At 38.3% G+C, this 18,558-nt stretch overlaps 1 protein-coding gene across 1 annotated transcript in view; it reads left to right on the forward strand.

The window, feature by feature from the left end:
- Positions 1-2,921, forward strand: part of Prrx1 (paired related homeobox 1) — a 63,758-nt gene extending 60,837 nt beyond the window's left edge. The window contains exon 4 of the mRNA XM_036202775.1: positions 2,416-2,921. Within this exon, the coding sequence (XP_036058668.1) occupies positions 2,416-2,554 (139 nt within the window). The 3' untranslated portion in view covers positions 2,555-2,921. The remainder of the gene's footprint in view (positions 1-2,415) is intronic.
- Positions 2,922-18,558: the final 15,637 nt, after the last annotated feature.

Below are 18,558 nucleotides of genomic sequence, written 5' to 3' on the forward strand. Positions count from 1 at the left end.
TTCAGACTTGATATTCTCATAGAAACCTGGATGAGAAAGGCTAATTCCATTTTATAATAATCCATAATTTAGATATTTTCTCCAAATCTGGTTATTATCTCTTTTCTTTTTTGTTTTATTTTGTTTTTTGTTTTTTCAAGACAGGGTTTCTCTGTGTAACTCTGGCTATCCTGAAACTTACTTTGTAGACCAGGCTGGCCTCAAAGTCAGAAATCCACCTGCCTCTGCCTCCCAAGTGCCAGGACTAAAGGTGTGTACTACTACACCTAGCAGCTACTAAATTTCTGAGTGTTTGATATATCCTGGAAATTTTTGAACTATAAATTTTGGGTTTGCATTGATTTCTGATAGGATATTAGATAGAAGTATACAATTCATCTAGAAAGTAAATGATCTCTCTTTGGCTTTTGTACTTGTCTTAGTGGATTGTTGTTATCATTTACTCATTCATAATTTAAGCCTGCTTTAACTGAGGACTCTTATGCCTCTTGGACGGACATTGATAAAAAGTCTGTTTTATTAAGTTTTAGTGTCATTTTTTTACTATGAAAAGATATCTTTATAGGTCTAGGAATATGCAATGATTATGCTCCCTTATGCCACATCCTTCTGACTCTTTTCTTCCATTAAGTTAAATTTTACAGAAAAGACTAGTTCTCCAGAATAAATGAATTCCTTTTAAAGATCACTGCAGCAGGATTATAGATATCAGAGACACTGAGCACAGATCAATTTAATCAGTGTGGCTGTTTATTCAGTAAACAGTTTATTGAACACCAAATATGTGCTGGATGTGGTATCAGCTCTACCTGAAGATATGGTGATGGAGAAAGCAGATGTGGTGACCTATGCAGCTTATAGATGACAATGATATATACTAAACAAGTTATTAATTAAACAAGAAACAAATGAGTAAAGAAAAAATACAGGGCACTACAGGAGAACCTAGCTTTGTCTGGGGAGGGAGACTTAGGACCAACTACCCAGAAATTATCAGTAAGAGGGAAAGCTGGACAAAGAAAATGTAAGCATATAGAATTCTTTTGTAACCTTGGGCCTTTTCTCTTCTGCTGTAATGTAGACTTTATTCTCACAGTCACTTATACCCATGTAATAAAGCTTTTAAAAGGTTTGTTTTATAGGGTGAGTAAGTGATCTGAAACTCAGTGTATTTCTTTAACTCGCGTTTTTCTTGGTAGATTCTAGAATCTGAGGTGAAAGACTACTGTGAGTCTTAACTCTAATCTTGACTTTGTGCTGTCCCAGCTAAACATCAATTATCTATTCCCTCCAGCTTTAGTTTTCCTTCTTTCTGATCTTGTCATCTGATCCCAGAACCACAAACTCCTGTGTGGCTGATAAAATTTCACTGGAATGCGGGTGGCAGGATAAGCACATGTCATCCCATTTCTAAGTCTCATCTCAGCTCTCCGTTGAAAGGGATTTTACTAATCTTAGAAACAGCTAGAAGCATTCCACTTAGTCCAAAAAGTCTCATTTTAACTATTTCACACAGAGAAAGAGACCCACATCTACACACCTTTTTCTTTTTCTTTAAAAGAGATTCCCTGAATAGAAATCCACCAATGATGAGTTCTTGTCTAGGTCTTAATTATAGTCTATGACAATCAAAACTAGCTCACATTTCTCTCAACAATATAGACAGTGAGAAACAGTTATGTCTGAGATCAAGAATGGTAAAACTATAACTTGGGAGGTTCATTTTGAAATTTTAAGAATTTCCAAAGTGACTCACCCCAAAGGTGGGGTGTGCTAGTCAAGTACTTTTGAGAAGCTTTAAAAATCAAGGCCCGTTGATAGGAAAGTCTTGATTTGACAATGGTTGCTACTACTACTGTCCAGTGAGTCACAATGCCAGAGGAGTATGTTGGGTTGTTTAACCAGTTCTACAAGCACATCATTCCTTATGGTTACTGTCAATTATCCAAAATGCATGGAAATGAAGGTCAGTTCCCCCAATGAAGAAGCAAAATTCTTCAGTCTAGTGTCATTCGCTTGCTGATCTGCTTCACTGGTTTCATAGGCTGTCTGGTATAGGCAGGAGAGCTCAGACTCTGTTTAAGTAGCTGATGAAACTGCTGCTATTTGACTTGAGCAGAATCTCCTCTTCCCTCAGAAATAAACCATTACTCACTGTATTCAACACAGCAAATACCTCTCCCTACCCTATCTCATTTTCCTCTGCTTCCCCAATGCCCTGTAAAAGATGGCCACTCTTTTCCAAGGACCTTAGACTAATTGAAAGCTGGGGCTGTAAGAGGCCCCAGAGGTCCTCTGTCCACCTTAATGCCCTGCCTGCCCCTGTCCTGAGAGTATCTCCACCCAGGGCATGGACTTGCAGCTTTATGAAACTAATGCCTGTTATTCTCCCTGCTCTCTCCTTTGTCCCTACAGCGCCATGGCTACTTATTCTGCCACATGTGCCAACAATAGCCCTGCACAGGGTATCAACATGGCCAACAGCATTGCCAACCTGAGACTGAAGGCCAAGGAATATAGTTTACAGAGGAACCAGGTGCCAACAGTCAACTGAGGAAAAAATAATAATTAAACAGGCCTAAGAAGAAAGCAAAACCATAAGAAACCTATCCTGTTCTGTCATTTCTTCATCTGCTGGAAAAAATAAAAGCAAACAAACAAAGCCAGAACTAAAATATTGGGACCATGGCGGAGAAAAGCAGGAGAGGAACAAAATGAAAATTAGTTAACAGTGGTTCCTTCTTCCTCTCGGATATCATCACCATTTGCTTCTGTGTGTGTGTTTATTGTGTTTTCCTTCTATCCATGCTTTGCTAATTATACTCCAGGCTTCTTCAGTTAGTCTCAGCCCACCCATCCCTATAATTGTATGAGAATAAAAAAAAATTATGCAGCAGCCAAAGAAACACACACACACACACACACACACACACACACACACACACACACACGTATATAAACAAACACATATATATGTATGTGTGAAAGATTACTTCTCAGTAGCCAATTTGACCTCAGTGCCTTACTCTGTCTACTTCTAAGTGTCTTTAGGAGATTTTGAAAATCCAAAGTATTTCTGAAGAATCTGTATCATTGTCTCCAAGTCTGTTTGTCATGGTAAAGTTTTTCTATCAACTTCAGGAATAAGAAATGTACACATATTCTGGTGTCTGACCTGTCTGGTCGATGTGATTGGCCATGTCTGGTGCACTCTAAGCTCTAAGATCTAGAGCTAATCTGTGGATTTAAGCTCTAAGCTCTAGATTATAATGTCACCATCAATACTGTCCCTCATCCAAACCAAACAATAAACATCCTAACTTAAAGATTTTGTTGTTTTTGAACAATTGCTGTCACTTGCTCTTTGGTAGAAGTACTTTTGACTTTAGAGATGGAGAGAAATTTTTGTAGGATATTTTGTAGAATTTTTTTAGGAAAACAGATGCTGAATTGTGAAAGGCATAGCCTTTATCTCTTTGGTGCCTTAGGGGTAGTCAGATGCACACACACACACACACACACACACACACACACATACACATATATATATATATATATATATATATATATATATATATATATATTCTGTGTATATTTATATATATATATATATATATATATATATATAATATTGTAAGCTTGAGTTTGCAGTTTCTCAAACACTATAAAAGCAAACTTTACACCACCACTACTCTCCTTATCTACACAGTAATGATACATTAATGTGGCATCTTGCTGTTTTCTACATTCTATACAAAATTCTCATTAAGGTCAAAGAGCACTTTACTGGGAAACTGAGAACAGCTTTCATTTTTCACACTAGGGCTTTAATGGGATTAGGAACTATCTGACAGTATAAGAATGATCTTGAGTTTGGAGCCTAAGCTTAGACAGAAAGTCTATATTGTCTGACATATCACGGAAAATAGACCCAGAAAGCAGGCACGGCGTGGGGACGGGGAAGGGGAATAGTTAGCCATCTGCTCTTTCTCCACTCCACAGAAATTTGAAAACAAGTAACATGTTTAAGTGAAGTACTTAAAGCTTTCTCTAAATTCCAATACAAAATTAAGGGCAATTGTACTTTTATATTTTAGTATTTTTGAAATGAGGTTTAGTATGTAGGGTGGGAGGCAGGGCAGGTATTTCTTTGTTTCTCTTTGTTCCCGGTTGTGTTTTGTCAACTTTCCTGGTGGACTTGACCAAATCATGTTATCACACTGTGTCTAGTTTACCGGATTATAATGGGTTTAATAATTCTTACATACCTCACAGGGATGCTGTGAGCTATGTTTGTTGGCTCAATTTCTTTCCCCTTTTTTCTTCTCTTTTCTTTTTTCTTTTCTTTTCTTTTCTTTTCTTCCTTCCTTCCTTCCTTCCTTCCTTTCTTCTTCCCCTTCTTCCTTCCTTCCTTCCTTCTTCCCCTCCCTCCTTCCTTCCTTCTTCCCCTTCTTCCTTCTTTCCTTCCTTCCTTCCTTCCTTCCTTCCTTCCTTCCTTCCTTCCTTCCTTCCTTATTCTTTGTTTTTCCAGCACTTTGTAGCCATGGGAGAAAAGGGACTTTAAGAGCATACAATGTTTATGGACTAACACAGTATCTGGAACCTTTGTTTTCTAGTAGGAAATGATATCTGGATGTACATACATATACCCAACCCTGTATTTGGAAATAATAAATAGGTTTATATTTTTAGATATCTCAACAATCACATCATTTGACCAAAGAATGATTTAAGGCACAAAGTATAGAGATATTTTTAACTTATATTCTCATCAACAGCTTGGTTCTAATAACCATAGTTCTCAGTGAATAAAATGCTTCAGATTGATTTTGGCCAAACATGTCAACTTTGTAATATGAGTGACAGGCAAAGTATTTGGGAGTATATAATGCACTTTTAGTACATGTTTGTATTTCCCTTGGCATACCTAATTGAGTTATTAGTGATATTTTTTCAGTTAACAGCCACCAATCTGAAGATATATTTCAAGTGATTTTGTACTTTGTTTAATAATAAGAAGGAAGACCATCTTGTGTACTTTGATCTCATGAAGTGAATCTTTTTCAATAACTACTATTAAAGCAGTTATTTCAGAATAGTTCATGTGGTCTGGCTGAACACACATTGCTTGTTTTAAGGAGTCTTACCACTCATGTATTTGCTCCACTGTTTGCTGTGTATTATCAAATTTCAAAGGAACAGTACAACCTTATTGTAAAAACTTCCTTTGATTTGCAAAATGAGTACAAGTCCAATAGACTGATAAACTTTGGGGATTTAGAGTTTTCAGAGAATAGCTAAAAGATTTGGATTATAGGCAAGGAACAGAAATTAGAAATGAAAAGGTTTTGCTAAGGAGGGTAGAATCTTGGTAGAGAGTCATATAAGAAAGTTGTTTGAATACTTCATACTGACTCCATTTCCAGTGGTCATCAAAAGAGCCCAATTCCATAAACTCAAAGGAGAAAGTGGGAGGAGGCCTTATCTGATGCTTCAAATCAGCAGTTTCTAGGAATTTCATAGAATAACCCATGCTAGTTAGTCACAGGAATGCCTGCTGCTGGTGGACCCACACCACAACATCTTTATCTGAGCACTTATCTGGATATACCCGGAAACACTAGCTCTCAATTTTGTTCATTTATGACCCACTTTTTAAATAAACGTAAGTTTAACAAGTAATTGGGAGGAATAGATTTCTAGCTTGTAAGTCAACTGCCAGAGGAGTGTCTCAGGGTACCACAGACTCAAGGCATACACCTGTTGCTCTCCATAAATATACCCAGATGAAGGCATTAAACTATTATCGTCCCCAATCCCTTTCCAAACAAGAGGCTAATTAGTAGAGTACTTGGCAGGTTAAATTAAACCAGAAGTAATGACCTAATTAAATGACATATGGTAATAAAGATCTCATAAGAAATGTAATATGTAAATTATATCTTGCTTTATGATGTAAAATATACATTGTTTGTGCTAGAATAGAAATGATTTCAATAAAATGAAAGACAGATACAACATTATCTTTTGTTATAATATATACTGGACTCAGATGATTATTTTTACTTTGAACTTCCAAAATGAAGAACTGCTTGGATTCAAGATGACATTGAGAAGAGTGAAGGTAAGAATGGTTTATAAGCAAGAGAACTTTTTTTTTTATATCAAAGTACAATATTATATCCTGTAAAAGAAAAATAATATAGTATTCTTCAAAAGCAAAAATAGTAGTGGGGGAAAAAGGAATATTTGTATGTACAATGGGAAGATGAGGGCTGAATTTCTGATGAAAATTCAGCAATTTTACCAATGTCTTTAGTACCCACAGTACTACATACAATATGACAAATAGTCTTCAAACAAGGCACAGGCTTTTATTTTAATAATATCAAAATGAAGCATTTTAAGCAACCATTGTGTACAGTGTGCGGCGTATGACAATAAAGAGAACAGAAAAACCATGTCGTGAGCAATAAGTTGCTTTCTTAACAATTAAAATCTGGTCAAAAAGGCAACTTGATAATAAACAATTTTACGCAACAATTCAAGACAATGAGCTAATAGTTGTTAGACAGATAGGGTGCATAGAATAATTCCAGAAGACAAAAGAAAACGCTGAGCTAGAGCAGGATAAGAGGAGAAAGGAAGAAGAGGCAATAGGAGACAGGAAAGAATGAGCCAGGGATGCAGCCTCGAGGAATCTGGGCTCAGGAAACTTGGGGAGATGGAGAGTTTATTTTTAAACTAAGTAGAAAAAAATCCCACTGAAGTTTGATGTTGACCTTTAACTTCAAACAAAAGACATGAACTTTTCTTCAGGCCATAGAGACCCATAGAAGGGTTTTAAGCAAGAATGGTTTATAAGCAAGAAAAAAAAATCTCCAAACTTGCCATTTTGGCAGGACACTTCTTGCAAAAGGACAAAGATGAACTAAAACAAAGCAAGCACTGGAAGACAGAGGTGTCATGGGGGATGGTGACTAGGGCGAGTCTTCCAAAGGAAGACTCAATAGGACTGCCCTTGAAGAAAAGAGAGTTGAAGATAACACTGACTGAACCCCGGTGACTCAGAGAGTAAATCATTGCTATACTTCATCAAAATCAACACCAAAAAGAGAGGCTCAGTCATGGGAAAGATGATGCAGTCTCAGATATACCGTTGAAACTACCAACTGTAAGTAAGGAGGTAAGTAAGGACATGAAAAGCAGGACTGAGTATCAAGTCAGGGGCATAGTCAGAAGTTTAAAATGAGAGCTTGAGATACAAATATGAATTTTTTCCAAGATGAAAAATTGCCCTGTCACACACATAAATCATTTTAATAAATGGTTTTTGGAAGTAGTTTCAACACAGGAATAGATCTTGTGCTTTGAAGAACAGTCAGGGAGAGGGCTATGGAGGACTGCTTCTAAGAATCTGAGAAAGAGAGAAATCAAGCCTGTCTATTACCTCAGACTTATGTCAAGGCATGTCTTAATCCTTGACCATCAGAAAAACACCTGAAAACTACATGGAGGTGCTATCTCCTCTCAGTGACAAGAAAATATGTGACAGTTACTGATGAGAATCCTTGGTTGGGAGGGTGGAAATCAGTACAGAGGTCCTCAAAAAACTAAAACTAAAAAGAGAACTTTTATATCAACTGCAGTAAACATGTAATTTACAGTATCCAAGATATGGAATTAGCCTGGATGCTCACCAACAGAAGAATGAATTTTAAAGATGTGATTAATGTACACAGTGGAGGTTTACTTATCTACAGCGAAGGGTGAAATTATGTCATTTGCAGGGAGCTAGGTGGAGCTGTTAACTATTTTAAACACAATAATATTGCATATTTTTTCTTATAATATGTGTCACCATTCTAGAAATGGTAGGACCTGGTAGAAAGGAGACGATAAATGAGGTGGAGTAAAATTTCATGCAATAGTCATTATACAGAGCCTCAGACAATTTGTGCTCTGAGGATTAAGAAAGGTCTCATGAGTGAAGTTCTCATGAATTCAAGTTTTATACAGTCACAAGGATAAGCTGCAAGTAGTAAAATCATGTTTTTCCACAGAGGCATATAAAGGATCACTTAAACATTTAATTAAATAATAGCAGCAAGCAATAGCGAGTAATCTGAAGTAAACTCACTCCTGTCCACCTGAGAGGAGCATGAAAACATGTTCCAAGAACAATTCCATGTTTTTGAAGAAACTGAAGTCACAAGACTCTTCTCTTCTTTTCTTGAGTGCTCTCACAAGAACACAGAATTCTCCTCACATAACTTTATTCCAGGTCCATTCTCTGACAATATGGAATCTAGATTTAAAAAAAATATATAGGACATATCATTGATATATATATGCTTATCTTGGTGAATTTGCTCATATATTCATTTTGGTATTTCCTGAAAGTGAAATACCATCTCTCATTGGATACCAATATTGCTGGTATAAATTACATACAGTATGATTTCACAGTATGATATAATATGTTTATATTTCATATCCATGTGAATTATCTTGTCAAATAAGATCTCACACCACATTCCAAAAATGGTGATTGTGAAGAAACCTGAAGTCGCTCAAAAGATTTAAAAATGAAAAGATAGACCTCATACTATGAAATATGAAAACCAGAAGCTACAACCACAGACTAACCTCAAATGAGTCTACTGAAACATACTCTATTGAAAAAATCCAAGTCTGACTGGTTGGAGGCCTGAAGTAAGGATTAGGTATTGGATTCTCTCCAGGTGGCGTCTCACAAATCTGAGTGACGAAATAGTGGCTTCTCCATTTCATTCTGAATTTGTACCAATCGCCTGTATAAGGATAAATTTCCAATTTCCCCTTTACACTATTCTTTTATTTTCTCAAAGCCAGGGAGATACCACGTCAGCATGAGCAGGTCACCAGCTCCTTGTCACCTTAGTATAGTGGGTACACTGTGGACTTTGCAACTCTCAAATTTCTTTAAAATTTTAAATCTTTTCAGGGAAAAATCAAACTTGGAAAAGAAAAAAAAGTGAGGAGAAGAGGAACAGGGAAGTCAACTGCTGTGCTTGCTGGGTACTCCTATCACACAGAACTGAGAAGACTATTAATGGTGGCGAATTTCCCTAATTATTCTTGAGAATTTGACCTCCAGTTCAGTGCTGGAGTGCCTTCATGTCATGCTGCCCAGCTTGAACTCTTGAAAACTTTCAGATTGCTAAACCCAGCATCCCCTGATTTTGCCAAGGAAAATAAATCTATTTTCCTATTTCCTGTGCTCTGTCAGGGTGAAAACCATAAAAAGAAGCCAAAATTCCTCCACAGTAGGCTCGAAGACCTAAGGTGACCATTATTTTCAGTGCGGAAAGGCAAATAATCTTTCTAGAACTGACATTCTTGCTGCTGACCACGTTGAACATTGAGAAATCAGAGAAAGTTTTCTTGAGGAAATAAAATAGAATTGATTGAGTAATTTGGCCTGAGAAAACAGGAAGTGTGTTTCGATTGCTGTATACAGCCAAGAAAGGATGGCATTTCTAGACCACACTGGTGAAAATGAAGAGGTGTGTGTGTGTGTGTGTGTGTGTGTGTGTGTGTGTGTGTGTGTGTGTGTGTAATCCCTGGAGACAGTGACTACATTTGATGCTTATCTAAACTAAAGCAAAGTTTATGCATCACTCCTCACATAAAGACAAAGCCAGTCTAACACCAATGGACTTTCCTGAATTTTCATTCTTTTCAAGGCAGAGGAGCTTAAGTTGGGAAAGGCTACTTTAACACTTTTAAGAAGTCTTTGGTACAAACACATTTCATCCATTAGGGTAATGTTTTCCTCAGGCTTGTCCAGGAATAAATCCTAACCTTCTCTCCTTAAGATCCCAACGACACAGCTGATTTGTTTTCAGTTGGGGCAATGAAATGTTGAAATGGGAAACACATGTCCGTTTGGTCTGGAGGGGACATGTTAGGAAGCCTCTTGTTTATGAGGCCTCCACTTAGCAATAACCTGACAGCCACAGAAAGTCTAAACAAGCAACTTGCAATTAACTCCTAGTAATAATTCTTTCCAGGGTCAGGATTAATTTTAATTCTATGTATAATGCTTCTTATCTAGTAAAGTTTTCAAGTGTTCTTTAGTCTGAAAAGAAGGCAGTGCTCTTCAAAACCTATTTAATTGTTGCTTTCTTCTTTCTTGGAACACAAATAATTTGACCTAACTGCTCCACTCAAATGCCCATGAGCCCCCAGTGCTGTCCATTTTAGGCAATGCTTCCCTATTGGTTTTTCTTTCAAGCATTTAAAAAAAAAAGTTATTCTGATTTTTTTTTCTAATCTTGAATCCCAAGTACAATCTTTAGAGAGAACAAAACTCAATAAAGAGCAGTTGCTAAGTTAAAGGATTTCAGGAAACAATGTCCTTCAAGAGTTTGAGGCTGTCACTTCAGCCACCTGGACTGGAGGATGTGACGAGAAAGAATCACAGTGCCAGCCCTGCTTGGAGCTACTTCCATGGTCCCACTGTGTGTCCATGGCCCCACGTGAAGCTCATAATGAGTCATTCTTGTAAATAAAGTAAGTACTAGTAAGTTTAATCACATATTGTGTCATGTTCTCTGAGTAGTTTTTCAAGAAATAATAGTTTGGAAGCAAAAATAATGCTTAAATCGCTTATACCAGCATGTGATTATCTGTACTGTTGCTATTCATGTTAGATGATATGAATAACAGAGACCTGCAAATAACGGTCTCTAGTGTTTTCCAGCATTTGTACGTTATAGGCTGCAGGGGTTTTCATGTTACCTAAAACATATTCACATTACTATTAATGAATATTAATAATAAATAAAATTGATCAAACAGATATTTTTAGACATTTACATGAGCCAAGAGTATACAGAAGATTCAAAGTACATTAAGAATTACTCAAGACATCAAATTCCTGAGAGTTCCCAGAAGTTCTGATGTCTTGTTCCCTAAATCCCTAAGATTAACACCTTTTGATTTGAAGCAGCAGTTACCCTGGGTGAATTTAGAAAGAAACACCATTCTAGAATGGAAAACTAAGACCCAGATATTCAGTGCACAAGCAAAGAAGAGTGAAAATACCTTGAACACAGAAATCAGAAGACTTAGAGATAGGCCTCCTAGGTGTTCTTGGAGAAGCCACTCTTTTACGAAGTAGAAATGCTAACACTTACAGGATTGCTGATCAGATCAAATTAAGGTTAGCCTTTATACCATTTACACCACTTAACATACTCTTGATAAATAAGGAATACAAATCCAGAGACTAATCATAAACAATATTTACTAAATTTTGTGTGCCCATGTGTAATTTGGAGAAGACTAGTAATTAGGGGTAAATAGTAGATACTATTTATCAAACGAGGAATGTTAAATACAATAAAGAGAATAAAGAGTGATGGATGTGCCTAAGGCTGCCTGGGACCAGCTTTGTGGTTGGTTACAAACATTCTACCTAGGCTACTGGGTCTCTACAGTCTACAGAAAAGAGTCAGGAGAGTGTGCTGGGAAGAGAGGGTAGAGTTTTAGACCTGAGAGATTCTCCATGTCTGCTTTAAACAAGGCTCCAGACCTGGTGGCCTTTCTTTGCTCAAATCAAAGTCCTACTTACTAAGTGACAAAACATGAAAAGGGGATCAGCTAGAACAGAAAAGGAGAGGTCAGGGGTGCCCAAGGATGCTACCAAATACTCAAGGTCATCAGGACACCCTAACCATCCAGTGTTCCCAGTACTTCTGAACTTGAGTTATTTAAGCACCATTTTGTACTTTGTGCAACATCTGCCTGCCACCTGGACTCTTATTTACTTAATATTTTCTTTAATTTGGCCTATTCTGTAACTTAGCCTTGTCCTAAACAATAATAAACATGAAATTATTGATTGATGTGCAAATTATATTTCCCTAAGGCACATTTACATAACTATTACATATATCATAACACATTGCTACATAACTATGACACTAAACAAATGTCCATCTGCGTACCATCTAGCATCATCTCATTTACTGCTGGCCCACACTTTTTGAAATTGTAAAAAGAATGTTTGCACTGAGTTCACTAACTAAGCCTGGAGGAAAGGCATCTCGCCTTAGACGAGTAAAGGTAAGCAGACCTGTGCAGCCACACATGGCCCTGTGCTCAGAGGGCCCCAGGCTTGTCTTAATGCTCAGCTGTCACCTTCTTGAAATTCTGAATAAGTTTTGAACAAGTGTTTCCACGTTTTCATTTTTCATCAGGTTTTGCAAACTCTGTAGTCAGTCCTGAGGGGGTACAGGAATATGATAGGCTGGCAGGAAGTATGGTTCAATGGCACAACTGAAAATTCTAGAGCTCCTTTACAACAAATCATTAAAAAGCTGTCAGGAAAACTTCTGCCCAAACACTATCTAAGACAACCATGGAAGTTCAAACAAACAAACAAACCAACATTCTAGATATTTGTTAGCTAATATTAGAGCTTACTGGGTTGAGGGATATAATCATTACCCATAAAGTAATCAGATATAGTCCACATATAAGAGTTCAGTTTCATACATTGGGTAATAATTGGAATAATAGTTTGGAAAATGAAGATCTCTCTGTCAGGAACAGTTAGGGGGGTGGGGAAAGGAAGAACTTGAGCCATTAAACAGCTCATGAATCTCTTTTAGGAATTTATATACCAAGCCCATGAGACCTTCCAGAATCTCATTCACCCCAATCTTTCCTACTCTACCTCTGATCAGCTACCTCAAATATAAAACTGTCCCTAACATTTACAGAACCCATAAAGAATACCAATGGAGACCTACTGACCTTCATTTGAATACTGATATGCTGTAAAACAAAGTAACAATCTGTGAAATAAATGCATCATACTGCTCTATGTTGATTATCCCGCCCTTAGAACAACCTGCAAGGCTCCATTCCAATTTATAAATCTTGGGTTCCAGGAGTGGGGTGCAGATGGATCCTAATACCAGTCCTGTCATCTGCTGGCCCTCTCCCCCTGTGACCTGTTCAGTGTGTGATGTGAGGGGCCTCCAGCTCACCCACCCACCCTCACTCACAGCCCACAAAGAGATGCCCCTTGGTATGTACAGCAAGCAGCAGCATCTTCCTTTGGGAGCAGAGGCTTTGAGAAATGGTCCCCGCAGGTACTCAAGGAGGGCAACTTGAGAAGGAAACACCTGGAACCCAGGAACCAGGTTGTGGTCTGCGAAGGCAGAGGTTGGCTCAGAGCAAGGCTGCCGTTCTTGCCCATGAAGTTTTTGTTTCTTGGAAAGCATGCAACTAAGGGAAAGTGAAGCCTGAGCTTCTGACACTCAGGTTGCAGACAGATACGCAGTGTGCTTGCATTCTGTTCTCAATTCTTTCTTTTATTTTTGGAAAGTCTGGGTGTCTCTTTGCCTTTACATAAATCACACCGCTGGCTTCCTCTTTCACTGAGAACATCTACCTCTACTCCATTTAAGTATGAAGTCTTGGACAAATGGCACTTCATCTTTGAAGCCTTGAAAACTCTCAGAGTTCATCTTTGCCTTGAATTCCTTTGTCCTCTTGTTTGGGCGTCCATCATAATCTGCTTTACTTTTCCCACTAGGCTCTGAGTACTTTGTGTGTGTTTGGTCTCCTGTATAAAAAGGGTGAGTAGTCACATGTCCGTCCTTTCACAAATGTTACCCAGAGAAGAAATAAGTGAAATATGCTCCTATGTTCCCTTTTCCAGTATGTTATGTAAAACTGTATATACCTTGCAATATTGCTGATCTTAAATAGTAGATGTCTGAAGCTGCATGACACCATCCCAGTGAGGACTGGAAACACTCAGTCATCCAGATGTTTGGTGTCATGTGGATAAATCCCCAGATGATTGACTGAATTTTTCAGTTTTCATCGGAATGATTGGCATTGTGTGTACATGGCCTTGTGTTATCAACCCTCAGACCTCCCATAACAGTGGGTTCAAAAAGTTACTTTTATAGACTCAAGTATTCAGAAAGCTGCTAATGGGACACAGCATTCTTCATCACATGCTACTCATGGGTAAGTTGACAACATCAGTGCCAAAGGCGATTTCAGTTCATCAGTCCTCATTGCCATTATCAACTAGCGTTTATTAGGCCTTCACATGTGCGAAGCACATTTTCCAATGAAAGACACCATGACAAACACTAGCTGATGAGAGCAGCTTTTATTTTAAGCCACGGCATCAACTTTCTGGCTGCACACTAGACTGTTTTATAAGAATTCTACCTAAGGAGAGTTCAAAGTAAGTGCCACACATTGCTCAAGGAAATTCCACTCACTCTGTGGAAGACATTTCTTTCCTTAGTGTCCTGCTCTGTTGTCATGTATCCCAAACTGCATTTACTGGGCATGCATTTAGTTGTGCTCTTTTGATGCTCAGCTTGGGAACTGAGGTACAATAGAGACTGAGGGCCCTGAGAACCAAAGCCCCACCTTGAAATACGAGGGAAATCATTTCATCTCTCCATAGCTTGGCTTCTTGAGTCATAGTTACCAATGTGTGTGTTAGGGAGAGCCTGGCATCTTGCTGGGCAGCTTCAGGGAGGAGGGGGCCTCGTATTCAAGCAGTTTAACGAAAGCTAAGATAAGCGCCTAGCTAGAGGGTGAAGTTTGCACAAGCAGGCAGGATAACGGAAGCTAAGTTAGCTGGGGTATCTTGACCTTGGGTTCCTAGAATAGAGCTGGTTAATTTCCCATGGGATTCTCTATCACGATCATATTCTAGTTAAACTTGAAATGGGCTCAACAAGAGCACAAGATAGAGGAATCTCTGCGCTGTTTTTCCCTGTCACACATGCCTTTCAGAACTGTGAGCAGGAATCAGATAATGTAGGAAAGAGTGCTCTGAAAATGCCTAAGAACAAAAATGTTCAGGGTTATTACTATTTGTCTTATGCATGTTTTTATATTTTATTTAAGTGGTGGCCTCAATCCTATATGTTATCTGAACATTGTCATATAGAGAGTGTCCATATGCAAAACACTGAAAAATCAATAAAAACTTAATAATCCCTTCGAATGATGACAAAGGTAAACTGTGAAACACAGACGAACTATCTTGAGGGCTGACACTTTCCAGAGATAGAGAGAAGATTCCAGAACCCTCGATCCAAATTCCAATACTCCTTGTGCTCCTTCTCTTGCACTGGCCTCTCTATAGTTCTCTCTTGGAGAATTACAAAATGAGACCTATTTTTTTATGTGCTTTTGTGTGGCTCTCATGATGGAAGAGCTGGAGAGCACCAAAGAACCCACTTGGGTGATATTATTCCATATGTGGGACATAGTCTCTCTCCTGAAAGATGCTTGTGACTCAACTTTGCTCTCCCCTGTAGTGCATATAGAAGGTATCCAGGCAGCAGTCAACAAATACAAAATTGTTCCTCTTCCTTGAACATGGGAAAATGTGCTCTATTGGATTTTCTAAACAAATGTATTTGGCCAGCCATTTCTCTCAGTTTCTCGACAAATTTGAGGTGCAGAAAATGACCCACTTAAATGGGGTGATAGGCAAGCAAAGAATCAACACAATATGGGTCAGGAAAAATTCTCTTTAGATTAGAACTTGTTAAGGCCAGATGGCTAAGGGAATCAGTTATTTTAATTGCACACCAATACCATAAGTATTGGATCTGGAAAGAATGGCATGAAGCCTGAGACTTCTTCTTCTTCTTCTTCTTTTTTTTTTTTTTTAAAGATTTTATTTATTTATTATGTACACAGAGGAGGGCACCAGATCTCATTACAGATGGTTGTGGGCCACCATGTGGGTGCTGGGAATTGAACACAGGACCTCTGGAAGAGCAGTCAGTGCTCTTAACCTCTGAGCCATCTCTCCAGCCCAGCCTGAAACTTCTACGGAGAGATTTCTTCTTCCTGTAGCTTGCTCTAAGGCATTGTTTGAGTTTCACAAACACGGTTGATGTCAGTAACAGAATATTTTCTGCATATCAGAAATAGTTTCTTAAGTATTTCAAAGGAGCATTTGAAATGGTGTTTTATGAAATTTTCTCTCATGGTCCCCCAGCCAGACAAGAGGTTGGAGTACTGGTAATTTCCCAGCTCACTTGCTCCCTGTTTATATCAGTCAGAGGGAATGCATTCTTTGAGGTCAGAGAAGTGACTCTCCTCTTGGAAAGAAGAGCTATTGTGGTGGGCAAGGCAGCTTCCTCACTGAGATGCAAATTTGGGTCTCCACACTCACTCATCCAGGATTTTTCAGAATTTACTTTTGAGATTTATTTTACTAACTTAAAAAGAGTAAGCACGAGGTTGGGGATTTAACTCAGTGGTAGAGTGCTTGCCTAGCAAGCACAAGGCCCTGGGTTCGATCCTCAGCTCTGGCAAAAAAAAAAAAAAAAAAAAGAATGTTTGAGGGGCTGGAGAGATGACTCAGTGGTTAAGAACACTGGCTGCTCTTCCAGAGGTCCTGAGTTCAATTCTCAGCAACCACATGGTGGCTCACAACCATCTACAGTGGGATCTGGTGCCTTCTTCTGGTGTGCAGACAGAACACTGTATCCATAATAATAAATAAATAAATATTAAAAAAAAAAAGAGTAAGCACTGCTACTTCAAGAGTTACTGCAAGAAAAAGAAGCTCATGGCTGGAGAGTGCCTCATGCTGAAGCGCAGAGACTTGCATTCTATTTAGTGTTGTGTAGATAGAGCATGCACCTGCTTGTAGTTTTTACTTTCAAGCTTAAAGCTATAGTTTCGAGTTTCTAGTTTAGTGAGACCCAGTGTCAAAGGCCTTCACAGTGGGGTAGGAGATGCATAAGCAACCAAGTTTGTCTCTATGATAATTTAACCATTTAACTCCCTTACTCATTTCATGGACCACAGGAATCCAAAAGTCTTGATTTCTGCAAATTTGTTGTCAGAGGTGGGCTAGGGAGTTCGACTAATATTCAACAATTTCCTCACTTTGTTGGAACTCTCTGTTTTAGGCCACACTGGCCCAAATAGTAAACACAGCTTCTTCCCTCACTGGGCTTATATTCTTACTGTGTCTTTAAATGATTTTAGTACGTAGATTTATTTAGGGCTAATGACTGGGAGATAGGAGAAAGGATTGTACTACAGAATTGAAAACCTTTAATTATATCTTAGGCTTGTCCACTCTACTATATTTCCATGTTCAGGAAGCTTCCATTGGTCCCTTAGGCCACATAAGCTGAGATTGCTCCATCTACTGGATACCTTATCCATGGTCTTCACCTTCCCTCTTTCTCCAAGCAAGACAATCTCACATATAAGAAGCTATCCATATGTTTGTCCTGGTCACAGTCACACCTATAAATTCTTACTTCCAATCCTGTTTGTTAGAGTATTTTACTGAGCAAAATAACGTTTTCGTGTAAGAGGATGTCGGGCACCAGCTGTTAGAGTTGTAAGAAAGACAGATTATGCATGCTTAGAATATAGAGAATGTTGAGGATAGGACAGCAGAAGAATTCTGGTACATAGTGCCAGGGATAGACTTGACAGCATCTAAAGGAACTGTCCCCATTGCCCTGCCAAAAGGCATCCACTAATGTGGGAGGTGGGGGTGGGGCTAGGTGGGAAGAAGTTACATGGAGGCAAAGCACAGAAGGTGATGGTAACTGTGGTGGGAAAATGATTCATCAGCATATCTGTCACTTGGAAAATTTCATACATAACTGGGAGACACTATGGAAGCCATAAGCAGGGAGGCACAAAATACAGAAAATCTACATATCCCTGTGCCACTGTAATTCCAAGTAAGGCCTATGTTACATAATTCAGATATCCAGATGCTCTGTTTCAGGGAGGCAGAGAGTATAGTAGCCTTGCTTTGGGATCAGGAGGCATTTCTTATAACTGTGGTGTAAATGTGACTTGTCCTGATGCAGTAATCTTTTTAAGAAAGCATTTTCTGATTTATGACATTGAACTTTAATTGATGGTACTCAAATTTCTTAGTTGCATATTTATAATTTAATCCCAATGACAACTTCAGGGCAAAGTTTGTGGAGTCCAGTTTAAATGTATCTCTCCTTACATTTTTTTTTTCTAGCTGTCAAATAGCTAGATGGAATCTCAGGTGCTACAGGTGTGCTAATATTGGGAAATAGATGAGGTTCCTGGGCCTATGAACAGTTTCTCTCTCTGTCTTGGAGGATTACTTATTTCTGATGCCTGTGGATGTGCATGGATAAAGTCACAATCTGGATAGGTATACCTGTCTCTAGCATGCTCAGGCACAAGGGACAAATGAATGCATAAATGTATGTGCATAAAGCATATGTAATACTTCTAAGCCTATAAATAAATGCCTTCTGCTAGATTAAAGCTGTAAATTATACTCTGTAGAAATGTGTAAAAATTAAACTATGAATATGACTTCCAATTGTTTTAAAGAGAATATTTCTACCAAAACAGTTTCTGATTTACATATTTATCTTTTAACAGTACATATTAAAAGTATCTTTCAATTAAAGCAGATTGCTCTAAAGCATCAATATTTAGCCACACCTTTTTTAAAAAATTATTTTCATTAAGAATTTTTTATTC

This window comes from Onychomys torridus, chromosome 11 (genome assembly GCF_903995425.1).
Source record: "Onychomys torridus chromosome 11, mOncTor1.1, whole genome shotgun sequence".
Classification (NCBI taxonomy): domain Eukaryota; kingdom Metazoa; phylum Chordata; class Mammalia; order Rodentia; family Cricetidae; genus Onychomys; species Onychomys torridus.